This window comes from Alligator mississippiensis, chromosome 2 (assembly GCF_030867095.1).
Source record: "Alligator mississippiensis isolate rAllMis1 chromosome 2, rAllMis1, whole genome shotgun sequence".
NCBI classification, from domain to species: domain Eukaryota; kingdom Metazoa; phylum Chordata; order Crocodylia; family Alligatoridae; genus Alligator; species Alligator mississippiensis.
Window position 1 is genome coordinate 176,749,262 of NC_081825.1, and position 27,248 is coordinate 176,776,509.

The following is a 27,248-nucleotide window of genomic DNA, read 5'->3' on the forward strand; positions in this document are numbered from 1 at the left end:
CAGACCATTCTCTCTCCACATCTGGCACCCCAAACTAGCAGTGATTAAAAAAAACAACCCAACCTAGGCATGAAGTTCTTTACACCTTGTGTTTTTAAACGGGAAGATGGAATAATGTTCCTTTCTGGCTGTCTGAGAGGGGAAGGGCTGCATATTTCTTTTGCCACGATGAGAACGGGCTTAAACTGATCAACCCCAACTATTTTCAGCAAAAAAGTGTTGATTCAGCAACTACTATAGCCACAATAATTAACATGAATTAAATTAGCAAGAATAACACTAATAATAATCTGAACAAAAATGGAAATGTCAAAGCATTTTGATTTTCTGATTTTGAGCAACTGTTTGCTTTGTACTTCCCTTATTGTCTGTTAGAAATAAAGAATACATAAAAAAATCTCTCAAAATTATAACATTACCCTTTTGTGGGGGGGGGGCAGGAGGGAGGGAGGGTGTCCAAAAACTGGAAAATTTTTGTTGTGGATCAGCCTGAAATGATATTTTTTTTCTGGAATCTTTTTGGAATGGTAAAGTCCTTTGCTTTAGGCTGAATCTCTTTGCTGTCTTTGCCTGGGAGGAACAAAAGAGAAGCAGATTATCTAGGCTTTTGTCTGTATGTAGGGGTTTTGGTCTCAAACTGCTTGCAGGATGCAGACAAGAAGACAGCAGGGGAGGCAAACTGTGCCACCTCCCCATACTCTTTTCAAAAAGGCCTCTGAGGTCACTAACCAATATATAAAGCATTGTAGTAAAAGTGCACTTGAAGGGCAAGGAGAGGTATTACTCCTGAGATTTGAACCATCAACCACAAGTGATAGCACATGCTAGCTGAGATGCACCAGCACTTGCGTGTCCTGATCAGCACTTGCTCCTCTCATAGATGAGGAGAAAGGGAACACAGCTCTGAGTGATGCCTGGGGGTGACTGTCCTCTCATTGGAGGAATGGCAGTCACCTGAATACTGCCCCAGGTATAAAAGCAGGGTAGAGTGACTAGCAGGTTCTCAGCTGGTTGCTTCTTATGCAGTGGTTGCAGAATGGAGGCTCCTTGCGGGAGCTGGGTTTTGTCTTTCTTAGTCACTGTGGCTTGTGTTCAAGCTACTCTGGGTAAACTTGGGGAGCAAAGGGTGTGGGTAGGAGAAAACTCACTTCCCACTTTTTGCCTCCTTACTCTGTTTGTATGGGAGGAAGGTACTCTGGATGACAGAGGCTGCTTGGTGTTCTGTAGCTTTTTGTGGGGTGAGTGGAGGTAGTGCCTGGTCCTGGCACAGTTGAGCCTGTTATGAATCTACACTGGATGTTTGTGCTGAGACCCATCTGCTGAGTTAGGGGGTGGATGTTTGGCATTTCCTAGAAGGGGCTGGAGTCTCCCAACTGGGGGAGGGGGGTGGTTTAAAAGCTGTTCTGCTGCCCAGGCACTGGCTACAAAAGCTGTTACCAGGGGACCTTTCCTAGGAGGCTTGGTGGAATGTCTGTAGTCCATTCAGATTCAATATTTAATTGAAGTGTTGTAAGTATTCTGTTTGCTAGAGGGAGAAGAGACCCCTATCTACATCACATTAGCCTTCTGAGGCTTGTACTGTGCTAAAGGCTTCTTACTCCACCCACTTGACTTCCTTGTAGGCAGTCTGAGTGAGAGCTGTCCTGGGTTAATACATCTGTATCCTGCAAATGTGAAAGCTTAGGCAGCACTGTGGCAGCCATAAGCTTTCTGCAGCTGTTCCCATGTTCCTGGGCCTAGAGAGAGGTGATGAGACTGATAGAGCTTTTTTCATCTGTGCTGGCTCCACCTAGAATAGGTGCAGGGAGTTATCCCATGAGCACTCCTACCTGCTCACCTAGATAGGCAACAGCATCTTTCACAGGTTAATGGGGTTGATATGAAATATCTGGCTTCTATTTAGCGCTGTCTTCCTAGTGACTTAGTGATGGATCCAAGGCGCTGCAGTGATGTAGATGCACCCCTACTCTTTCCTGCAGCTACTGTTGTTTTTAGCTGACCCAAGTGCAGGAGGAGCCTCAGAGCTGCTTCCTCCTTGCTCTAACATTGGGCTGAGCCCATGCAGGGTGCCAGCCTTGGTAGGTTACAGTGGCAGAAGTACACAGGTTTCCCTTTCCTGTCCCTGCTGCCAGCCAGTGGGGGGATACCTATTATGGAGGCAGGGTATAGTGGGAAGGGGAAGCAGGTCAGCCTTACTGGCTAAAAGCGGGTGCTGGAAGGAGGAACCTGCATGCTGCTGTTGTCTCTTGCCAAGCCTGGTACCCCAAGCTGTAGCTCCCCACAGCCCTGACTGGAGTGGGGCAATTGCTGGCTTTGACCACCCCCGGTGACAGCAGTGGTGTTAGTGGGGAGTGAGTAATCCCCCTGTGCAGCTCCCTGGTGTCCACTGATGACTCAGGGGCTCTAGCTGCTCCTCACTCCAATTCCTTCACCATCTGATTGGGAGCTGTGCCCCACACCACTTCAGTAAATCCTGAATCTGCCCTGTTGACTTATTGTGTGACCTTGTGGCAGGTACTGAAATCATTGCAGCTGAGTTGCCTGTCAGTCTGTGCGTAATGTGACAGCTGGCATGTAGGAGATCTTGGTCTGTATGAGAAGTCTTAGTTTGGGCAGATGGAATCTCTCTTGGAACAGGAAAGAAAGCTGGATGGTTCAGGTTCAGTCTTCAAATTCTTACCTTCTGGTCCAAAGCAAATATTTAGTGTTCAGCAAACAAAACCTCAGCACTTTAACTGATTGAAAAAGAAGGGAAGAAAATAAGCCTCTACTTTCAAGCTTATTGTCTTTTTTTTTTTTTTTTTTTTTTTTTTGTATTGCACTGATGTCTTGAAAGGCAGCCTTGGGACTTTGGTTTAAAGAAACATTCTAATACAAGGTTTAGTTTCAAACCCAGTTGCTTTTTACTTACTTATTTTCTCCAGAACCTGTTTTGAAACTGAGACACTTGAAAAATATTTTGATGTTTGGACCCCCCTAAAATGCAAAAATAGAGATGGGGCAAAAGACTCTGCAGACCCAACATGGCTACTGTGCTCAACTAGTTGCAGAAATATAGCGTGGCAGGTAGGGTCTGCAAAGGCGGTCTTGCTTTCATGATGCCTGGGTCTGTTTTGAGGTGGGAGAGATGAACTAGTAGCTAACAAGTGCCAGTTCACTGACCATATGCCAAACGACTCGCCCTCTCAGCCCTACCTTCTTCTGTTGGTACCAAGCAAGACTTCTTGCACTCTGTCAGTAATACCCATGGTAGAGGAAGAGAACTCTGTTATCCAAAGTCTGATGGTTGGACACTGGTGTGAGGTGTTGTATCAAATTTTCCCAGCAAAAGATCACCTACGTGATGACTCCTTGTGAACATAGGAGGAAGGCTTATTATGGAGCAAAGGGACCCAGTGTGCCCCTAGTTGAAGTAGTGTGAATCCAAGTGCCCGATACGTAGATTGCTATCGGTCTTATTTGTAGCATTTGCTTCCTGGACATCAGTATAGCTGTTGCAGGAGCCATCAGCACCTGCTCCCATGTTCCCTGGACTTAGGGTCATTCCTGGGGTGATTCTTTGGGGCTGCTTCACTTGGAGTGGCATCCCTACAGCAATGTAGTGGTAAGTCTCCACTGAGTCCCCTGTGCCCTCTCTGCAGTCTCTGTGGCATGTGGCAACTTCCGGATCCTGATCACAGTGCTTATAGACCTCTTTGGGAATGGTGTGCACGTTGCTGCAAATGAACTGACCCTGGGGGCCAGCTGTGCTGTGACTGCTGTTCAGCCAGATAGATTCCAGCTGAATTACCCTTTGTCTGCCTGCGGTGCCACCATGGAGGTGAGATGGAGACCAGCAATGCTGGTGGGGGTCAACCTCTTGTTCTATGGGCTCAATGTGGGGCTCCTGAGTGAATTGCCTTAGCAATGTCTCCTCCCCTGAGTGCACAGGAATGCTTGGTTCCCATCAGATTTTGCCTACTTGACTGTTTGGGATCCTCCCTGAATACAGATGATGCCCTTTCCAATGTAGGCTGACAAAGAGCCATCTAGGAGCAAGTGCACCAATTTTCTAGGCTTGCTGGACAAACAGAGCATTTTATTTTCTGCCCACAGCCAAGATCAGGGCAATGGTGCAGTCTTTCTAGTGCACTGCAGGGCATGTGGAGGGCTTGGTCCTGTGGGTAGGTAATGTTGACAGTGTCAAGTGCTGCAGCAAGGAGCTCTGTGAACCTCAACTTGTGAAATCACTTGGGTAACTTCTGCATTTCCTGTGTAGAATAGATGGGCTAGTCTTGGAGAGGAAGATAGACTTTAAATAAGGGCAAAGGGTTAGAGGAGTGAGAAGAGTCCAGGGCTCATTGCTCTGATTTATGGTCTTTCCTCGGGAAGTGAATCGCCCATTCATCAAATGGTACATCCCACTTGCCATGGAAGTAGCTATTATGGGTCTATATTAATATTTATGTGTGAGGTGTCATTGTAGCCCACTATCCAGGGATTGCATAACTCCTTTAGTTACTTGTCCCTAAAAGTTTGACTTGGCTACAGCTAGAAGACAGGTTCCTCTAGCTCATGGGTGGCCAGTAGAAGCTTGGACTCCTAGTAATAAGAGTCCTGGGTTTGAGTCCCATAGCTAGCCCTGTAGGGCTGATGGCAGTTTCCTCTTACTGGAGTTAGTTACTCCCTTCACTAGCTGGAGCATCTTGGGGGGGATGGAACTGCCAAGTTTTGTTAATTTAACTTTATAATGACTTGTACCCCATTTGGCTGATATAAAGGGTAGGTCTCCTTAAAAAGTCTCACCTGCATGTTTTAGGGTGTCTATAGTCCTTAATATAATAATATCCTATTTAAAGTCACATCAAATAGGAGGCAGAACCTTGCTAGACAGCTGTATGCTTATCTTTTTATCTAATGTTAATGGTCATCAACTGGCCAAATCGTTACTCTGACCAGAACATTCCAATTAGTGGTCATGTCAATGAGAATAAGTGACACTTTTGACTCGGACATCAACACAACCCAGTTAGTACTACATTAAAACATTTGAACAAGACCTGGGGCTTTGAGCAAGGAAACTCTGTCCTATACAGAAAAATCAGGAGATGGTGAAAAGCACCTAAAATGAAAGTCTCCCTTAAATTTATGCTTAATAATGTCTCTTACTCCCTTTTTTTAAGCTAATGAGAATATTTATAAGCAACATGTTACTGTTCATAAGTTTCTTAGGTTGTAATAATCCTTTTTTATCTACTAAGGAAAGCTAAACAAGAGGCTAAATATGTTGCTGTCAAATTCTGCTTTCCTGATAAGGTCTTGTCTCTCCTCTAAGAGGAAAAGAACAGGAGAAAAACAAACTGAAGTTTGGGTCTCTGTTGACTTTGGCACCTAGAGGCAAACCTGGCATATGGTCTGTTCTGCCACTTTGAGACTTCACTGGACCCTAACCAGTCTTGGCTGTTCAGGGCACTGCTTTTGACTGCCTTGACAGTGGCACAATCACAGGAGTGATGCAAAAGAGGCAGTGCTGGCAGTCCAAGCCAGACTCTGATTAATCAGAAGCAATGAAATAAGGAAGTTTGAGAAATGAGGGCGGTGTAGGAAGAAAAGATGCAAAAGCAGGAACAAATATTCTGTGCCAGGTGGCTTTCGGGCTGTAGCTGAATCCAGTGAAGTAGGGATCTCATTGGAGTCCTACTTTCTGGAATGGTCTGGTCAGAACATTTTGCAGGATCAGGGCAATGGAGGACCAGTGTCCTGTCTTGTGGGCTCCCGTGAAATGGTGTTCATGGCTGCCATGATGGAAAGACTTTTTCATTCCAGTCAGTTTGAGGTCAGGACATTAGACTAAGGACTGCAAAAAAGGCAGAGCAGCCATTCCTCTCATTCTGGTCAGCATTTTGGGGTCAGGCATATAGGTTCATTTCTTGTCCCATGTCCCTCTTGTTTAATGGGCATTACAATGCTATCTGGAGAACTACTTTCTCCTCTCAACACAGTTGCATGGGTTGGTTGGACTCAACTGGTTTCTCCATCTTGCTGAATTTTTTGTAAACAAACTCTTTAACAAGCTGAATGAGCCTATGGAGTGCAGGCCCTGGCATAATGCTTCCATTCTGGGATATAGCTGAACAGATTTCCTTGCTGCTGAGTAGATGTGGGGGAAGCAAAATAGACTTGGGGGTAACTCTGGGCTTTGTTTGCTTTGCATAGCTCCTCCCAGACAGCATCCGCTACAGAAACATCCTCTACTACAGACCTTCTGCTGTAGGGGGTGTGATCCGAGCCAGTCCCTTCTCCCTCCTCATAGACTGCCTCTACCCCAGGTGAGTGCTAGGTCTAAGTGCCTACTTGCTGAAGCTGGAGGCTGAGATTTGTCCCAGATTCTTTTAAAAACAAGTTGTTGCTCCCCACCTTTCCTGAGTTTTCATCCTTTTACCTGGCGTGATCTAGCCATTGCAGGGCCCCCCTGAGTTTTGCAATGGGTTAGTGTTCCTGCATCCCTGCTTTCACTCTGAAAAGTCTGCTCCAAATGGAGCATGGTTTAGCCTCTGCAGATGTGGGCAGGTTCGTGGCATGCACCTGACTGAACTGCAGGAGTTTACACCTGACCAGAGGCTTGGTGGGAGCTTCACACTTGCTAGTTACATAACTTGGTAGTGCTTGGCACCAGTATAGATGTTGAGGCAAGAGGATAAAGATACAAGCCCTGGATGCAATAGATCTCCTAAAAGCCTACTAGTCCAAGCCTGCCCAGCTCAGGAAATCTGGAGAGGGGAGGGAATTTTGACACTAAAACATGTAATTAGGGGAGCAGGACAAGAGGGAGGGGGGAACAAAATGGCTCCTAGCCTTGTTGTACAGGAGCGCTACAGAATAGAGCATTCAGATCTTGGCTCACCAGGTATGGAGAAGTGATTTGAGACTCTGCTTCATTCCAGGACAGGGAATGTTTCCACCTTAGGACTCCAGCCTACTTGGGTCCCCTTTAGCTCTACCGTAATTCACAGGCAGCGCTTGGATTTTGCCTTGGACATCTATGACAGTGAGTGTTCACTTGATTTCAGCAGGCTACAGAAGCCTTTTGGGGAATTGGTCTCCTCCACATCCTAGTTAGTCTCTGACTAAATATAAAGCCCTCTAGTCAGGCTTCACTCAGGCCTCCATCTACAGTGTAGGTAAAGGGATGGGAGTTGGGAGCTTTCTGAGTTTTGGCCTGTGTCTCAGTCCTATATTCTCCCACAGCTCTGCCAGTGCCCATCAACCCAAACTTCATGCTGTAGCCAACATTTTGTTCTGGGGTGGGAATGGAGAGATCTGGGTGAGTGTGTTCTCTTGTTTCCTGCAGGTACCTGGTCATCCCCCCTGTCTGACCCCTCTTACCACTTTGGCGACTTAATAAACATCCAGGCATCAGTAAAAACAGACAGCCATGTACCTCTGAAAATCTATGTGGATGAGTGTGTGGCCCAGCCAATTGTGGAGTCCTCCATGAAATACAAGATTATCACAAACTATGGGTGAGTCTCGGAGTAGTGAGCAGATGTCTGTGATGGTGTGTGAAGTAGTATAAGCTGGTGCTTGGGTTCTGGGTACTTATTAGAGTTGAGTGACAGCTGGGTCATGGGGCTTTAAAGGCAAGGGGTGGGCAAGCTGGTTGGCTTTTTGTAGGAATGGTATGGACTGCTTCTGAACTATACATCTCCAGGCTTTTAGAGGAGGCCATGAAACTCCCTGCTTGTTGCTTCAATTTGACATGACTCGTGACATGGCAGACCTGGGGCATGTGCACATCGCAGCAGACTTAAGCTGTTTCTTGGATCCTGGTTTGGGCAGCCAGTGATCTTATCCCTTCCCTGTGCCTTATCCTCTCTTCAGGTGCTTTGTGGATGCAGAGCACAGCCGCTCCCGCTTCCTTGCTCCACAAAGAGACAACTTCCTCCGCTTCCAGCTGGACCCCTTCCTCTTCACTGGTGCTCCCAACAACCAGGTGTCTACTGGGAGGAAGTGCGTTTGGAAAGGGGTGGTGGGCAGGAAATCGCAGACTTTCCCCTGCAAGGTTGGGTGGCAGTAGCAGAAGATTGCTGCCATCTTCAAGCCAGCCTGAGGTACTTTCACTGGCTTCTGAGAGGAGATGAGACAAGCTCTCCTGCAATCTCTTTTGGAGACCTAGATGGCTAGGAGGGATGGCCAGAGGGTGGGTTTTGGATGGTGGAGTAGTTGTAGGAACTTTCTCTTCTCTTGGCCTCACTTAGAGTGACCCTTGGTTTGCTGAGCCACTTCCCTAGTGGGAGGGTATTGTGCTATGTTGTCTCCATCCTGGACCTCAGCTTGTTCCCATACAGAGCCACATCCTGTTTTGACATCTTGTGTACTTTCAGATCTACCTTTTCTGCCACCTAAAAGCAGTGGCTCCCGGCCCTGCCAATGCACAAAATAAGGCCTGCTCTTATGACGGCACTGCTGCAGCCTGGCACTCCCAGGAAGGGGGTGACTGCTCCTGCTGTGCTTCTCCTGTTGGTTGTGGGAGCAGGAGAAGACACCGGCATGCACTTCACAAGAGGGAAGGTAAATCTTGCCCTTACCGCCATATACATTTGGAAGAGCACATACAAATTGTGCTAATTGTTGGTGAGGTGAGGGAGACTGTCCCTGGGGTTCTACATCCTTCACGTGAGCAGCCCATCCTCTGTTGATGGACTGTGAAGGAAGGGAATTCCTTCCCCTTTTCTGCTATGACAAAACACCTCCTCTGTAACTAGCCCCTACAGAGCTGAGCTCACCTGCTGCTATCCAGCACACTTACTGGAGTGACAGATATTCTTGCTTCTTATACATGGAGCCTCCACCTCCATATGTTGCTAGTATTGGGGTTGATGTAGCTGACTGACCTTCCTTCTGCAGGGCTCCTTGATGAAGCAGACATCCAGCTTGGTCCCTTCCAGCTGGCTTCTATTGTATCCAGCTCCCCTGTTACGTTCAGTTCCAGCTCTATGAAGATTGCATCAACAGAGTCCACCTCGGCCATACTGGAGACGCTGACATTGGCTTCCACTATCCCCAGCACACCAGATGCCACCAACCCAATCTTATTTTCTCCACAGCAGCCAGTGAACCCTATTGTGAGAGAGGAAGCCAAAGAGACCTCTGGTTTGTGAGAGCTTTCCAGTCATGGGCTTGAACTGAGGAATTCCTAGGGGTGATCCAGTGACCAAATGGCTCCCAGATCTGTCTTGCTGTCAGCAATCTGATCAGCCTGTTTAGTTATTGACCCAATTCACAGAATTGATTTGTTTAATAGGGTCATGGTGACTTTTAGTCTAGGCCCAAAACCCTTCCCTTGGGGGATGGGGGGGGGGGTGGGAATGGGGAATAAGAGGGAAATCGGAACTTGGTGGCTTGAAGCCAAATCTATTGCAAGTATCTCTGTGCACCACTAAAGTGAAGGAAACTAGGACAGTGGGAGTCTTGGGGCTCTCCTACCCTTCCCACCCCCACAACTTGGCCTCATTTAGAGGCAGTGCCTGGAAGAAACAAGCCTACCAGCCCAAATGGCTGAGGCCAAACTCATGTCTGAAATGATTTGGGGAAAGGTCTGTCCAGCCCAGTTGCCTTGAGCTTTCACTCCTGAGCATTTCTCTGCTTTCTCTTCCCACAGGGCTGCATCTCCCTTTCTCTGTCACTACTCTGACCATTGCGGTGATGAGTTGCTTCTTTGTCTTCCTGGGGATCCTGGGATGTTACTGCTCCATGAGACACTACCAGAGGGGGTACCCGATGGGAGCTGCTGATGCTGCCCCCACTGAGTCTGGTGCTGTTGCCATGGCACCCACAGCCTCTGGGGACCCCAAAGCGGCCTCTGGAAAAGATGATGCTGGGGTGGCTGCTTCCTGTGGTAATTCCAGATGTGTGTGAACTCTTCAGCATGTCTTTAAAAAATAATAGTTGTGGAATAAACCATTCAGAGTTGAAGAGGATGTCTTGTTGCACGGGAGCAGCTGCTGGGGGAGCTGAATGGGGATTTTAAAGAGCCAAATAGCTGGCTGTGAGGAAATCTCTTCTGATGCAAGCATGTTACTTGAACTAGATTTAGAGCTGGGGGGGAAAGGGGACAATGCAAATACAAAGAGCTGTCTCTGGAAGTCTGATTCTTTATCCTGAATATGGTGTTGATGACTCAATTTTCCCCTTAAGGAACAGCTTCCACTGAACAGGGGACAAATTGCAGCCTTTTGCACCATGCTGACCATGACCACAGGCCCTCAGCTCACCAGCAGTAAACACTTAAACATTTGTACAGTGATGCCATTACCATGTACACATGCTGAAAATTGTTACTTTGTGTCTTAATGGCATCACACTGTACAAATGCAAGAGGTTTTTTGGGGGGCTGGGGTTTAAATGAGTTTGCATTGTGTCAAACTCAACTACATCCTGATGTTGCAAATTGCAATGATGCAGCTGTTGGATTGGGCCCCTCCCTGCTTCTGCCTTCAGCAGGATCCTACAGCTGGCAGGACACCTGGGGCTACTGGGAATGGGCTGGCTTGCCCCTGGAGCAGCCTGCAAAGGCAGCAAGAGGGTGATTGAGTTTGCTGGTGGCTGGAGAAGGTGGCAGGGATGGTGCATGGGGCACTGGAAACCCGAGTGGGCTGCTTGCTGGTCAGATGCTTCTGCAGCCTGGAGGTACCTGATCCAAAAACTTCCCTGAGCCTGCCCAGGCTTCTAGCACCTTGTACACCATCCCTGACACCTTCTTTGGCTGCCAGCACACCCAGCCACCCTCCTGCCACCTTCCCACGCTGCTGCAGAGGCAACTGGGTGTGCTGGCAGCTGAAGAAAGTGGTGGGGATGGTGCATGGGGTGCTGGAAGCCTGGATGGGATAAGGTAAGTGCTGGATTGGGTGCCTCCGATCTGGGGCAGCACCTGGCCAGCTAGCAGCCCACGTGGGCAGCCCCATGCCCCGTGCACTATGTCTGCTGCCTTCTCCAGCTGTTTTCCTGCCGCCTCCCTGCACTACCCCAGGGGCAAGCCGGGGGGGGGGGGGGTGGGTGTGTGTGTGTGTTGGGGGGGGGGGGTGGCATTAGCTGCTGGTGTGCCAAGTGACCTCTGAGCTGTAGGGAGCCCTGGTCCTTCTCTCCACAGTAGCAGTGCCCCATAGGGCTGCCTAGTGGGCTGCTAGCAGGCTGGTTGCTGCCTGAGCTCAGGGTCAAATAAGGGTTGGATCAAGCCAGGTGCTGCCTCCGAGCTAGGGCAGCACCCGGCCCATTAGCAGCCTGCCTGGGTGGCCCCAGGGGCACTACTGCTGCAGGGGGAAGGACTGGGGTCCCCTGCAGCCTAGGTGCCCTTTGGGTTGCCAGCAGCTTTCCCTGCCCCCCAACCAGTGGGCATGCTCCAGCTCTGACCAAAAAAAACCAAGGATCGGGCCCCTTGCCATAATGTGAAGGAAAAATTGGAATGGTTTAGGCCTCAGGGTTTTATTCTATGCAGTACTGTTTCCATTTAGGGGGCATAGAATAAAACCCCAAGGACTAATCCCTGTTATGTGTACAAATGCCCTTGGAACCAAAAATTTCAAGCTTTGCCTTCTCATCAGCTGTGCAAGAAAAGCAAGCTTAATGCTTTCCAAAAAGAGCCAGGGCTGTTAGCCTGGCTCTGGGTCCTTCCTTTCCTCCCCCTTTTCCATGTTGTCTTGGTACAATAATAAAGCTCTTATGACTAAACTGAGACCTTAACATCTCTTTGAAAGCAAAGCTCAGGACCTAGTAATGGACAGAAGAAGTGTTGTCTGAACTCTGTGTTCTCAAGGGAATTCTGTGCTTCCTTCTCACTAGAGCTGGAGGCTTGGCAGGGACCTAGCTCAGGCCAGCATAGTTGCTTCTGTTTTCACTCCTTTGTTAATGAAATACTAGGATTTAGATGTGTGCGGGGTGGGGGGAAGAGGGGGGCGATGCCTCCTAATACACTAAACAACTCTTTTGGTTGACTGGGGAAAAGAGGTTTTGTCAAAACTGGAAGAAAAATAGTCTAGAACGATTACAAAACGAGCCTAACTTGAATATGGATTCTTTTGGAGGGAAAACACATGTCTTGGGGTGGCAGGGGGTGGGAAGAAGGGAAGAGTTTCTTATATTTATATTGGTTTAGTTTCAAAATCAAGTGTCTCTTCTTCTTTAGGTTGACCATAAAGAAATCCGGGCCACTGCCCCCCCAGCCTGCACCCTTACAGGTCAGTGGGGGCAGGGTGGCATGCCAGGCAGGCAGAGATGCCGGCATGCCTGCCTGCAAACTGCTTTGTGCTACTCCAACTCCCAGCCACATAGGGCCTCACGCTGCTGCATTTCCAGGACACGCATTATAATTCTCAACAGCCAGCTGGGACTGACCTCTGAAATCTGGGATTGTCCTGGCTAAATTAGGATGGTCACCCTACTCTTTTTTTTTATGTTTAAAACAAACAAACAAACAAAAAACCAACAAAAAAAAAACCACTCCAGTTTTTCCTATTTAAACTCATTCCTCCCTGTTCTTTGCTGTTTCCAGGAATGATGGCGGCTTGTCTAAGCACACAAGTGTTTGAAACCCAGCTCTGTTTGAGGTGGGTGATGATAGCAATGACTGCAGCAATCTGTATGGATACTTTCCCACCTCTCTGCTTCTTTTTACTGTAATGCTTGTTCTGCATATCCTGCCCATTTAGTCTCACTAAACTATATCTAGCAAGTCAGTTAATCAATCCCTGACCCCTGCCCTGCTAGTGAGAGTGACTGCCCTAGTTCTGAGAATGAGGACTACCATAATTGATGGCATGGCTCCATTTCTGTCCTTTCCCTCTTCCCCCTGCTCCCCAAGGAGGGAGGAATTCCTATTCTAACCAGTAGGGGTTGCTGTTGAACAAGTCATTGCTATGTATAGCCTCCCATCCTAGCTAAGCCCTGATACATGTTTCTATTAAACTGCTTTATTTAGGGTCCCTCAGTCTTTGCTGCTCAGCCCAGGATTCCCCATCATCATTCACCAGGGCAGAAAAAAGCATGACGCTAGTTGGAAATCAGCGCTGTGGGAAATCAAGGGAGGAGGGCGATGGTAGATGGCCCTTGCATATTTGCCTAGCCTAAAAATGCATTGTGTGTGGTGAGACAGAAGTAGGAAGGATGCAGGGAAATGTTTCTGGGTGGCACAGCTACTTTTGGGTTCCTACAGTAGTGACATAAAGCCAGCATGTCCCCCATCATTAAAGGCCTAGTAGGACACCAGCCTGTATATTAATGCCTAACCCAACACCAAGCGGGCAATGGGTGCTCACGGCTTGGGGGCGTTAGCTGAGGGAAGGGTAGATGCTGAAGCATTGTTTTAGTGAGCTGGGCAGGACAGACGAGACAAGATCAAGTCTTGGGTCAGGGCTAAGAGAAGTATGTGAGAGCAAGGCAGGTGGCTTCCAGGAATGTCTGGTGGTTGTGGTAATCCTCCTCCATCTTCCCTTATTGAGGACTGAAGGGTCTTCTCTATTTCTAGCACAGACATGTTGATCTATTGCCCCTCTCTCTGTTTGTGTGTTCTTCTGCCTTCCTCCAGAGTTGCTGATCCCTGCACTTGCCTTATGTCCTCCTCTCCCATTCCTTTGAAGTTGCCCAAACCCACAGACCATTCATCTTTTCTTCAGATGACCTCCCTTGCCCCTGAGATCTTAGCCACCTAGTTGCAGCTTTAGCAAATGAGGGGCCCTGAGCAAAAATCGTCATAGAGTATCTATGGGAGAGAAATTACATGCAAACTGTAGAAGAAAAGGAAAAACAACAAAAGCTATGGGGGGAAAAAAAATCCACACAATGTTCTGTTACTAAATACAAAAAAAAAAAAAAAATATGTTGGAAATGTGCCCTTTAATTTAAATATTAGTGGGGGAAAATATATAACCTAATTTAGACTCTATATGGAATTTAGTATTATGCCTACAACATGAAGTAAATTATAATTGTATAAAGACAAGTGAACCAAACTTATCTTTTGCTTACCCTTTTGAAGTTAATCAAGAGCAAACCTTTAAGTGGTTTTTTTTTTTTTGGTAACAGTTTTCTCATTAACCTTATTCCCAGATTGCAACAGGGCACTAAGGTGCCTGCTCCTTTAAGAGCAGAAACTGCCTAGAGAGAGGGCCCTAGGAGCCAGGCAGAAAACCCACAGGTGCAGGTTACTGTGGCAGCGGACCTAAGGAGGGAATTAGCCTGCACCTGCACTCAGTCCAGCTGACTGGAAGGAGGCAGGGGTGGGACTGAAGGCAGTTAGGGTCCTGGCATCTGCCAGGGGGAGTAGAGCTTGTGGAGAAAAGCTCCATGGAGATACCTGGGTGCCTGTGCTTCTGCTGGTGAGACTAAAGCATCCAGGGTTATGGTTGCTGTTATAGCCCAGGGGTCATATTTATGTTGTTGCTTATAATTCGGTGAACCGGACTGAGGCTATTGGGGAGGGGGAGGAGGCCTCACTGGGGCACACTACCATGCAGAGCCCCAGTGCCAGAGGGCACAGCGACAGGGGTGAGCAGACCCCAGTGCCAGATAGTTACTGAGGCTGAATTAAGCTGCCAAGGCCTCATCATGAGAAACAGCGTCAACATACCATATGTGAGGCATGGGGTATAAAAAAGGGATGGTTTTGGAGTCGTGCATCTAGCCCATAAGGCTTGGGGTGTCCTGTGAGGCACTTACTTAGAATGGGTCCCAGCAAAGGGTCTAAGAACCCACACAGTTCAGTGGGGTCCATCAAGATGGCTACAGCATAGTGCCTTGAGGGCAGCCTCCCTATTTACTATCTACGATCTCAACCATCACGATGTGGCAGGCGAGAATAGAAGGCACTTGTAGGACAAAGCTGGCAAGGGACCCCACCCAATGACACAGATATATTTATCTTATTATTTTGTGGCTTTTATTCCTCCTGCTTGTTGCTTTGATTGGTTTGAAAGCAACTTTACTACTTTAATTAAATAGTTTATCCTGCACATTTAGCACTTTTGTGTTCTTGGAAGCCATTATAGTGACTGAAAGTTTATATTTTAAGGTAAGACCATAAGAAATACCATACAGTGGCTATGTCTACACAAGATGCTTTACTGTGCAGTAGACTAATCTACTGCACAGTAAAGCATCACTGTCTACACATGCAGGTGTTTACTGACCAGTAAATTAGTCTACTGTGTAGTAAAGCCAAATAGCATTAATTGCATGTGTAGACATACCCAGTGTGAAGTTTATTTAGCCCAGTATTCTATATTTCACAGTGGCAGAGCGAGTGGTGTCAGCACCTGCTTGGTGTGGAAGAAAGCCTCCCCTACCCCCTGCTTGCCGCGCCAGGCAGTGTTTGATGCTTTTGCCTGCCCAGAGCTTGCTCGCTGGGCAGCACAGCGATGGCGGTGGCAAACACTCTCAGGCGCGACAAGCAGGGGGTTCACTTTCTTCTGCACCGAGCAGCTGCTCCCACTGCGGCGCACTCCCGACAGGCGAGCCTGGAGCCAGCGCAGGGCCCAGACTGGCAGTGGGGACGGGTTACAAGCTGGTGCTGAGTGTGGGGGTGGAGGGGGGGGGAAGTGGCCCCTCACCTGCCCCATGGCTGGCACCCCATGCTGCAGCTGCTCACAGTCTGTGTGGGGCTGCCTGTGCCTGCTCGGGATAGCCCCATGCAGGCTGCAAGCGGCTGCAGCAGGGAGAGCTGGCCATGGGGAGGAGCTGGGGCAGGGGAGGAGCTGCTTTTCTCCACGCTCGGCTCCTTCTCTGCCGGTGAGCAGGGAGTCCGGGCTGCGTGCTGCCCCCGCCAGTACCATGGGGCTGGGGGGGCGCACTGTGGGTGCGGGAGTGTGGGAGCATGAGGCCTGCACCAGTGTCCTGGGGTCACTGCCAGTGGGGCCCAGAGCAGGGCAGCAGGAGTACAGGGTCCTGGCTAGCCGGGACCCCTATGGAGCTGGGCCAGCTCCCCACTCTCCCTGTTGGTGCAGCCCAGCCTGGCTCCACAGACCCATGCCAGTCTGTGCTCTGCTCTGGGCCCCACCGGTGCTGGCCCTGGGACATTGGTCCCAAGACGGTGAACAGGGGGTGGGGCACCTGTCAAGGGGCAGGGCTACCCATGCGGCCGTTTACAGCTTGCCAAAACTGAGTAAGCAGCCCTCCGCCCAAAATAATTGCCTGCCCCTGGTTTAATGGCTATCTAGTTTCATTAATTATACAAGTTCATTCTGTATGTTCTTTTCCAAGTAGTGCTCTGAGACCTTTTCTTCATGCACATGTTTTTGCTTAACAGTCAGATTTAGCAAAAAGTTGAACAATACCCAAAAACCTGACATTGTGTAGGGAGGAAAGCTGATCTATTTTGTGCAATGCAGTTGTGTGTTGTTAAATATTTTATTATAGCAATAAGCTTCTCTAGCACATTGCACCAATATTATTTATTTATTTATTTATTTATATATTTTTTTTATTGAAGTGATTGCTGATTTTGGTGGTCAACAGTAGTGAGCTTACATACTGTATGAGCTGAAACTCTTTCTACATGATAACCATGAAATTTTTGGGAACTTTATGCAGAATTCTATTACCCTTTATGCACCTAAATGGCACTTACCCGGCCACGTAAGTGGTATTTTTGATACCTTTGTACATCTTGCAATTCTTTTATCTGTGCAGTATGAACACTCTGGCTATGTTCGTGCACACATAAGTGTAAGGCGTGGCAAACAAACGGGAAGCTAGGGCAAATACCCAATATCTCACATGTTTTAGGGCTAGTTCCAATACCCAAGGAGTAGCTTAACAGGCACTCTGTCAGGATGTTAAAGACATGGATTCTAGCCCCCCTCCCTCCCCGGGTATTTGAAATTTGCATCTTTCTCACTTAATACATGTTTTTGAAATTATTGTGCAGCAGGTTAAGTAATGTCTAGCTATTTCTCCTTTTGGAGCTGAGCCACTATACCTTCCAATGACAGTTATAGTCAATGGATAAAAGGATCCAGACTGGAGCCAAGGGCCTACTCCTTTTATTTTTTTTATTTTTGGGGCGGGGAAATCTACCCCACTGAGTCACCCATCCTTTCGCTCAGTGATTCTTAACCACTTTTTAAACTGAAGGCACCCCTCATTAGACTCAAACCACTTACTTTACAATGGTTTTTTGACTACAGAAAATTAATATAGCAATTCTTCTGTTGCAAAGAACTCAGACCACAACAGGTCAGAGGTTTTTTTGTAATGCTGTGAATTCTTATTTGAAATCTCCGATTGTGTTCCCACAAATGGGAATGTGCAGTTTGCAGCTCCTCAAAACCTTCTGAGGCACCGCAAAATACATGTGGCACTCGGGATTTTGTTTGCCGTGCTGCATACTTGCAGCATGGTGGCAAAATAAGATACCTGGAAATCCTGGTATCTAAAAAAAAAAACCTACAGCAGAAAGAAGTGGGGAAGTGCAAGTGGCTGCAGCGTGTGTAACCTGAAACCAGAGCCTGGCTGGCCAGAGCCACTTTCCAGGTGCTGGCCAGGATCTGTGTACCCAGATCACTGCTGCTGTAGCCCTAGGAGGTTCCTAGGACCTCAGCTAAGGCTACTGGGGTCAGCCCAGGTGTTGACATCAGCCTCCCCTACCCCACCTGGGGCAATTTGCTGCAAACTTAAGCATGCATACAGGGGTGTGCCTGGGGACAACTAGCAGCAGTACTAATATGTACCACTGCTATTTGTCCTCAGAGAAACATATGTTCTCACTCGTGGGGATGCACCCTCTTGTTTATCTTATGAATCATATTGAAAGAATATCAAGGGACCCCAATTGAGAATCATCACTTTAGTTCATGCTCTTTCTTCTGGCCTCGCATATCTCCTTCAAGTGGATGCCTAGGGGGCCAGCTTCAAAAGTGAGGGTCTAGAGGAAAGTTTTGATGGTGCTTAACCCATGGTGCTGCAGGTAGAACAGTGTGTTGTGAGACTCAAACTCTAAAGGTTCAACCTCCTCTGGGTGTGGTGTACCTAGAGCAGTGTTTCCCAAACTTTTGGTTACGGAGGCACACTTTTTCCTGGATTAAAATTGGTAGCACATTTCACTCTTGCACACCCACACACCTTTTTGGGTGCATTTTTTTCAAAACGTACCCTATTCCCCTGCCTGAGGAAATCATACCAGTGCTGAGATGCACTGTTAAAAAGCTAATTTAATAACTTTTCCAAATTTTGCAGCACCCCAGTTGACAATCACTGAGCTAGATCTAAATTCAGACAAGAACTTGGGGGGGGGGGGCGGGGCTTGAGGCTAGAAATATTGACAACTGCTGATCTAGCTGGTGCCACTTAAGAGCAGTGGGCACAAGAATTTGCACTGCTGTGCCTTGCTCTTTCCACTGTCTGCCAGCTCCAGACCCCCTGGTCTGTACATCAGGGGGCAAGGGCAGTCCCTGCTGCCAAAGCTGTTCCTGTAGGGTCTTGCATGCCAGCGACTGCCCCTGCAGCTCCCTCTGGCCCCGGGGGTATGGAGATGAACCAGGCTGCAAAGCATGTCTCTGTCTGTGAAGATGCTCTCCTGCCCACTCACAGAAGAGCTTGGTGCTGGGAATGTTGTAGAGGGCCAGCACAGGGGCTGCCTGGCAGCAGGAAAGGGCAGGAAGAGGCAGCAGAAGCAGTGGCAGCCCCCAAAGGACAACCACAGGCTCAGCTGGAGTAGCTGGGGCAGGCACAGGGTGTCAGAGAGGGGAAGAAAGCATTTACCTCCTCACATAGGGATCACGTGGCACACTTCTGTGTGCCACGGTGCACCTACTAGCCTAGAGCTTGGATGTCCTGTTTCTTGGACAAGTGTCTTAACCACTTGGCTAGTAAATCATAGAAAATTAGGGTTGGAAGGGACCTCAGTAGGTTATCTAGTCCAACCCCTACTCCAAGGAGGACCATCCCCAACTAAATCATCCCAGCCAAGGTTTTGTCTAGCCAGGTCTTAAAAACCTTTGAGGATGGAGATTCTACAACCTCTCTGGGTAACCTGTTCCAGTGTTTCACTACCCTCCTTGTGAGAGTTTTTCCTAATATTTAATCTAAACTTCCCTTGCTGAAACTTGAGACCATCGCTCCTTGTTCTGCCATATATCACCAGTGAGAACAGTCTAGCTCCATCAGCTTTGGAACCCCGCTTCAGGTAGTTAAAGGCTGCTATCACATCCCCTCTCAGTCATCTTTTCTGCAGACTGTTAACTAGTTCCCTCAGCCTCTCCTCTAAAGTCATGTTCCCCAGCCCTCTAACCATTTTTGTTACTCTTTGCTGGACTGTCTCCAATTTGTCCACATACTTTCTATAGTGGGGGGCCGCAATACTGGGCACAATACTCCAGATGTGGCTTCACCAGTGCTGAATAGACGGGAATAATTACTTCCCTCCATCTGCTGGCAACACTCCTACTAATGCAGCCCGGTATGCTGTTAGCCTTCTTGGCGACAAGGGCACACTGCTGACTTATATCCATCTTATTGTCCACTGTAACCCCCAGGTCCTTTTCTGCAGAGCTGCTGCCCAGCCAGTCAGGCCCCAGGCTGTAGCGGTGGATAGGATTCTTCCATCCTAAGTTCAGGATTTTGCACTTGTCCTTGTTGAACCTCATGAAGTTTCTTTTGGCCCAATCCTCCAATTTGTCTAGGTCATTCTGAATTCTAGCCCTACCCTCCACCGTATCTTCTACATCCCCAGCTTTGTGCTATCTGTGAACTTGCTGAGGGTGCAATCCATCCCATCTTCCAGATTGTTAATGAAGATATTGAACAAAACTGGCCCCAGGACTGACCTCTGGGGCACTCCACTTGATACTAGCTGCCAACTAGACATTGAGCCATTGATTACTACCCATTGAGCCCAACAATCCAGCCAGCTTTCTATCCACCTTACAGTCCATTCATCCAACTCATACTTCCTTAGCTTGCTTGCAAAAATGCTGTGGGAGACGGTACCAAAAGCCTTGCTAAAGTCAAGATATATTATGTCCACTGCTTCCCCCATATCCACAGAGCCAGTTATCTCATCTTAGAAGGCAATCTGGTTGTTCAGGCATGACTTGTCCTTGGTGAATCCATGCTGACTGTTCTTAATTATCCACAGGTATACATGTGCACAGCTGCATACTTGTCCCAACAGCGCATAGGCTACTGAGAAGATGCAGTAGCCATGTGGCTACTCACATGTCCGCACTATATTTGTAATGGAATTGGAAACTGTGCATAAATATAAAAAATGCTTACTCAGGTGGCTGCAAAACTTCCATTTTGGCACTCAAAGGATAAGAGAACTCCCTGCCCTTCATGTTTCTTTTAAATGTGAGCTATCTCCATTCACAACACCTGGATCTCTTAACCCATAGTTGGAGTGGCCTGGTTCAAAAAGAGGCAAGGGCAAAAACAGAAAACCAAATGAGATGCAGAAATATGAACCAGCCACTGTCTCACTCTTCTGCATTACTTAAAACTCTTTTGTTATGAAAGCTGCCAAAACAGTCTTCCTTGGTTGTTCTTTGGGAATGTTTCATTTGTCACCTGCACTGGAAATTTTGTCACAACTTCAGGGCAGCTAAAATTTCCTATATGTTGTGGGTCACATTGCAGTTTCATCTATGTTGAACACCAGTTTTTTGTTCACTTGCATCCAAGGTGTACTTCTAGATAATAATTCCAAACTTTTCATTTTCTTGAGGACCATCTTCTGTGGTAAGCAAGCCTATTGGTTGTGGGGTGCACTGTCCACTGTGTTTGAAGGTATCTTTGGCTCCACAGGAAGCTGCCTCATGTTTGTTTTGGGGAATGAATACTCACACATTTGACTCAAATATCCTGTGGACAATTCTGATTTTCCTCTCTTTACTTTCTTGTTATCCTTCAGTGCTCCCCTGATGCTTACATCCTGAACATGTTGCATTTTCAAAAAGCAGTGGTGAGCAAAGTGACATGTGGCACACCACTGACGCATTTTGGCTTCTAGATGGCCTGGGGCAGTGGTAACAAAAGGAGACTTATTTGGATTGGCTTTGTTACAAAGCAAGGGATAAAATTTGTTTTATCAACTGCTAATCATTAGCTCTGCGGTGAATCTGACACAATTGGCTGGAAAGCAGCCAGACTCTGTTGGGTTGTCTTGAAAGTGCTTTTCCTCTGTGCTAAGCATCCGGCAGCCCTGTGAAAGATTGGGGTATTTCCTGGCAGTGGCACCTTGGCTGCCATGTGAGGAGGGGGTTGAACCAGCCTGGAAGCAGAGGTGGAGGGGAAACTGTCCTATGGTAAACAGTAGTAGTCAAAGAGCACTGCATTGGGAGCCCAGAACCTGCCCCTGAGCTAGGACAGATCCAGGTTGGTTAGAGCTGGGATGGAACCAGTCAGACCCTGGTGGGAGAGAAGAATGGGCAAGGTGCAGTGGATCACATGAGATACTTGGAGTCAGATAACTGGGTGGGAGATGTGGCTGGGGTGTGAGGTGATTTGTCTGTGGACATGTGTATCTGGACTCCTGTACAACAGAAGTCAGAGAATTTCACTTGTTTGGGTTAGGATAGGCCTCTCCCTTTACTACTTCTGTCCGGGGATGGGGGTTCCAGCTGTAATTATTCACCAAATTTAACAATAATTTGCAAAAAGTTTTGGCCTCGTGAAACTCTCTTTCAGAGTTCTCTAAACTGCTTGCAAAAAATATTTCCCTGAATCAATTCTTTGCACAACAGTAAGAACAGGAGGAAACCACATGGACAATATTGGTTTCCAAACAACAGCATTAACTAAGAAGATGAAAACATCCGAGGTCTTGCTACATGCATACAGTGATGCTCTGTGGCTTTTAGAGTCGGGAGATGAAAGCCCAGTGTGGCAGCGAACAGACTATGAGGAGAGGAGCCCTGAAAGGGCAGGGTAACAAGCCTGCACAGTTTATTATGGGGATTAATAAGCAGGGAGTGGGAAACAACCCCCCTGGTTAAGGAGGGACATTTGGGCAGACTGATTTAGTAGCCACCCTGGAGCTGATAAAACAAATAGTGAAAGGAAGAGGAAGGGACTTCCTCCACAGTAGAAGCGTCCCTTCTGCAGGGAAGAGGCTGCTAAGACTGCAGAGACAGGCTTAAGAGTGCCCAAGCTGGACAGACAGAGAAAAGCCTGGGAAGATCCCATTCTTGCAGAGTGTGCCTTAACTGTCCCAGGCAAAGGAAAGTATCTTTTCTTTAAAGGGCTAAAAGGGCCTGACTTTTATTTGCTTCCTGGACAACTGGAGGGGTGGGGGGACTAAAAAGGGGTGAAGAGGAGGTCCTCATAGGAGCCCAGGTAGGCTCAGCTTCACAGTAAGAAAATGACTGCTAGTTGAAGAATACAGACTAAGTGGGCAGAAGCTTAGTAGGCAACTGGGACAGGGTCCACCTAGAGAGGCAAGGCACAGCCAGGTCCTGCTGACAGTGAGGAGGACTCTGAAGACAGAAGTACAATGGAGCTCACAGACCATGGTTCAGACTAGAGGGATAAGAGGACTACAGAGCAAGAGAGATCGCCGAGCCTCCAGGTAACATCCTCGTGAGTGGTGAGCAGCCTCCCTTCCCAAACCACCATCTCCCTTGAACTGAAACCACGTGGCAGGCACTGGAGCAGAGGCAAGCTTTACCCAAGATGAGGTTCAGGGTAGGAAGGCCAAGCAAGGACCCTACCATCCTGTGACACCCAGCAAAGGTTCACAAACAATTTGAAGAGATATCACTATATTCTTATATTCTTCGCATAGCAACAGAAAACCAAGAGAAGTTATTGGCATCTGATTCATCGAGGACTTTCTTGACCACATAGTCTTCATGACCCTGGACTAGGTGATAATGATTTACCTGATGATGTGTATCTGCCTCTGAGGCTAACCTAAAAAGCAGAAGGTCAAGGGAAGGGAGGAGGAAGCAGAAAGACCATTGTTTGTTTTATAAGCTTTACTTTTCATACATTAAACTTAAATTGTTAACAATTTCCATTAAGCGTGGTAGTTAATGGTTTGACCCTGAGGCAACTCCTGCAGTTAACTGGGCAGATCAGTTCCCAGCTTGCAGTGCTTATTAAAAACAGGAAAACCACCAGCTGAGCTGTTTTATCACAGCAAGACACCTGGGAGGTCTGCAGCACACCCACATGGCAGTTAGGGTTTTCACAGACCTGGAGAGATTCAGAGCTACCAGATAGATATGCACCTCCCTGGCTGTGGTAGTAGCAGTAGTAGGAAGCTATCGATCCTTTTGGATCATGGTGTATTCATGGGAAGTCATCAGAACCTTCAACATGCATCTAGGCAGGAGTATGGAGAAGCAGTGGCTGCCCAGTTCATTCATCCTCCCTTTCTGCCACTGAGACCAGACCAAGTCCAGACATTGATGCTTTCTTTGATGGCTGTAATTACATGCACATCTGCGAAGATAAACCCTGGTCTCCTGCATAGCAGGAAAGGATTCTACCACTGAACCACAATGGCAGGGTTGTAGTATTAAAACATGATAAATTATTGCAGAGGCAGGATCTCAGCCAAATTAAAACCATTAGGCACAGCAAAGCAAAACCATTGGCCTTAGTGGACCAATGCTGATTCACACTAACTGAAGATCTGATGCCCTGATTGATAGGGAGGTGATGCCCAATGGCACCAACCCCACTGAGTCAAATGGACTGAAGACTAAGTGGGGGTGTCTCTACATGCATTTACTCTGGCCTAAGTTTATTCTGGTATAAACTACTCTAATTTGCACCCAGTTTCCTGTAGCCCTGCAATAGGCCCCTGATGCTACTGGGAGGTGAGGGGGAGGGGAGTCAGCATCTGGCAGCCTTCTTCACAAGCCAGCTATGCTCTTTGACCAGCACCTTTCTTGCCTAGGAGCAATGTAGCAAGTGCAGAGACAGTATGTGGCAGCATTCTCCTTGCCCACTCTGTCTCCCTGCACAATGGCTGCTAAGCCCCTGCCCCTGGCAGCAACGTCCAGTGCCTCGGGCTCTTTCTGGCCATGGTGCTGGCCCCAGCAGGCCCCTCCTCCTCCCCACCCAGGCCCGAGGAGAGCTATGCACCTGTCAGCAGGGGCTGGGGCAGCACGTCCAGGAGGGCCTGGTTGACCACCTACTCCAGCACTCCCCACTCGATCACCTGCACCACTGCCCATGGACCCTCAACCCCACCTGCCCATCTCCTGCACTATGCGCACTGCATTCACATGTCAGAAGAACATGTCTCTATTTCCCTCACATCAAACAGACATTCCCCCCACCCCACTCAACAAAGAGAGTCCTTTCACCACCCATTCCACCCACCAACAGTAAAAAACCCTCTTCCCTGTGCAGACTATTTACAAAGTGATTTTTGTGGTGGCTGAGTGGGGGCCATGGGGGCAGAACCTGGGGCCAGGCAGGCAGTACCCCAGTTCCTGGCCATTACCCTGTGGATCTGGATGCTGTGGCAGGTGCGGCAGGTAGGGGGCTTACCCAGGGGCGAAGTGGCTGGTGCTCCTCCAGTGCAGGTGGCTCCCCCTCTGGCTGGCAGAGTCCAGGCCCAGCAGGGCTAGTGTGCAGTTCTGGCACCATTCCAGTCAGCTCTGGCTCTGCGTCCATGTGGAGCTTGGGCAAGTGGCAGGACTGGGCCCTGGTGGGGGACCTTGGTGGCAATGGACCCAGGGCAGGGGCCAGGCCAGGGGCTCCTGGCAGCTGCAGGTGCTGAAGGACCTCTTTCCAGGCATAGGTAGGGGCCTGCTGCTGGGTGGCAGGAGGTTGCCAGGGGACATGTGGGGGTAGGGGTAAGGTTAGACACCAGGCAGCAGGCAGAATGAATGTGACCACCAGAGCCAGAATGGTATCCAGGACTTGGTCATTATCTGTTGCCTGCACTGCCCGGCTCAGGATGGTATTCTGTTCCTGCAGCACCTAGAGATGCTCACACTTCAGGGCCAGGAGCTCAGCCCAGAACTCCTGGTCTGCCTAGTCTCGCTTCTCTTCATGCTGGTCCTCTGCATCTTTGCGCTGGTCCTGTATGTCCTCACGAGTGATGTCCTCTGCCTGCAAGGCTTGTGCATCCTCTGTATGCTCCTCCAAGACCACTACTAGCCACTGGAGAAGGATGAAGTGATGGAGAAGGATGTGGAGGAGGATGCGCTTCTGGTGGAGCCGGCACATCCGTAGCACCCCAGCTGTGGTTGCTGGTGACCCTGACTCTGCATCCCTGTTGCCAAGTGTGGTCTCACCCCCTCATCCAGCTGCAGGACCTGACGAACCATGAGACAGAAGCTTTTAGTGAGAGTTTGCAACATTTCATAGGTAAGATGTGCTATACCAGGGGTCATGTACTGCCTGGCCAGCTGGGTGCTGGCCACAGGCAGCCTGCCTCCTCTGCCCCATTCTTGGTGGGACAGGCCAGGCTTCTGGCAGCATCTGCTGCTGTGACTGCAGACCCCGCTGCCCCTCTTTTATCTTGCAGGCCAACTGTGGCAGAGGCAATGTCCTGCAGCACCTGCAGGAGGAGGGCAGGCTGATGGGGTGTGCTGCAGGCAGGTGGTGCTGGCCCTGCTGCCCAGAAGCTACCTGCAGGTGGCCCTGGGGGGCTGACCGGCCTGGCCAGAGGCTGCAGCAATCTGCAGCACCCTTCAGCATCTAGCTGGCCCTGACACCACTACCCTGGCAGCACGCGGCAGGGCGGTGCTAAGCAGCAGTGCTGGGGTGCTGGAAGGCAGGCACAGGTAGCCTGTGTCCTGCCCAAGGGAACACACAGGGCCTGCAGTGCCCTCAGCCTCCCTGGTGAGTGTGTCCCAGGGCTCAAAATGTCTGTAGGCTTTTATACCCTGTAGACAGGGGCTGTCATAGAAGCAGCCCATCCCTGAGCCATTAGAGGCTTCTAGCCTGTAGCCCTGGGGCTGGCCTGAGGCCAGCCCCCTAGTAGCTGGGCAGACACGGGAGCTTGCTCCTAGGTCATGTCTATACATGTGCTACTGTGCAGTAACTAATCTTGCTTACATTTGCTATTTTGCATTTGCAAGTAGCAAATTTAAGTGTGATTAATGGTTTTTACTGTGCAATAAGCATGTGCATGTGTAAACATGTGCACTTACTGTTCAGTAAACTATACTAATGCGGAGTACCATGTCTCATGTAGACAGGGAATATGGCTCATTTATTCCAACAGAGCTGTGCTGATTTATATCATCTGTGAATATGACCCCCAATAGCTCCTGCAGAGAAATGCTAATTTACTCCAGCTGGACATGTTGCCCATTGACTCCAGTGGGCAGTGCCAATAGGCACCACAGGTCAGATTTTCAAAATTCTCAGTCCTCAACTTCTTTCTTTTCTCAGTATCAGCTGCTGGGTTCTCCACACTTTTAAGGGTCCCGTTTGTTCTTGGATCCTGCCTAGAATCCAAGTGGGTTGGCGGGTTCTAAAATGTTTGCAAACTTGGCCACTTCATTCAAAGGCCTGAAATGGCAGCTTAACATTTTAAAATATCTAATCGTTAATTACCAAAAGCTTTCTGCAATGGTCCATTCACTAGCCTGGTATATTTTTGTGTGTTAATATATAGTACTTCAGAGGTGAAATACTTGGAGTTAGCTCTAGAGGAAATAATTTGGTGGCTGGTAATACATTGTACAGCACTTGAGAAACATTTGCCCCTTAGAGATGTCCTGATCCAGTTTCAGCTGGATCATAACATACTTTTTAAAAAAAGCTTACCACAGAGAAGGTAAAAATTCAACTGGTACCTGAAAGTTGTTTCTTTCAGGAGTGAATAGACCTGAAAGGCTGTGCTGAGCCATTATTCTGTTTGGCTTGGCTTGTGGCTGTGTGTGCTTCCCATCTGATGGGATTAAGGTAGGGTTGCAGCTCTGTTTACATCTGTTCTAGAAAGTTTCATCACATGGCATGCTGATGTTAATTACGGTGCATAAACTTTATGTCAGGAAGGCAGATGCACATTGCTATTACATTTGAAAAACCCACTGGACTACTGTATACATCAGATCCAACATTTAATATAGATTTTAATGAATACCCTACCCTATAATTTATCTCCTGGATTACTTTTAGTAGTTTCCTGGAGATTTAATCTAATTCCTGGAGACTCCAGAGCAATCCTGGAGGGTTGGCAACCCTAGATTAGGGCTGCAATGGTAACTGTCACAATGCCTTGTAGAACTGCACTGCTGTGTCCCACGGGTGGTCAAGCCCTGAGATATCATTGGGCTTGGAGTGCTGCTTTTCTTGTCCACATGGCACCA

At 48.4% G+C, this 27,248-nt stretch overlaps 1 protein-coding gene across 2 annotated transcripts; it reads left to right on the top strand.

Moving 5' to 3' along the window:
• Window positions 1-1,021: 1,021 nt before the first annotated feature.
• On the top strand, window positions 1,022-9,954 carry LOC102572504 (zona pellucida sperm-binding protein 3). Of its 2 annotated transcripts, none has more exons than XM_059721379.1 (9): window positions 1,022-1,238; window positions 3,642-3,820; window positions 6,196-6,308; window positions 6,924-7,027; window positions 7,331-7,502; window positions 7,861-7,972; window positions 8,364-8,550; window positions 8,887-9,132; window positions 9,641-9,954. In XM_059721379.1, exons 1-9 carry the CDS (start codon window positions 1,037-1,039, stop codon window positions 9,895-9,897), a joined length of 1,572 nt encoding a protein of 523 aa, XP_059577362.1. In that variant the 5' UTR covers window positions 1,022-1,036; the 3' UTR covers window positions 9,898-9,954. The 2 variants fall into 2 exon arrangements, with proteins under 2 accessions (XP_059577362.1, XP_014448932.1); XM_014593446.3 differs by having other exon boundaries at window positions 1,022-1,106.
• The last annotated feature ends 17,294 nt before the right edge of the window (window positions 9,955-27,248 follow it).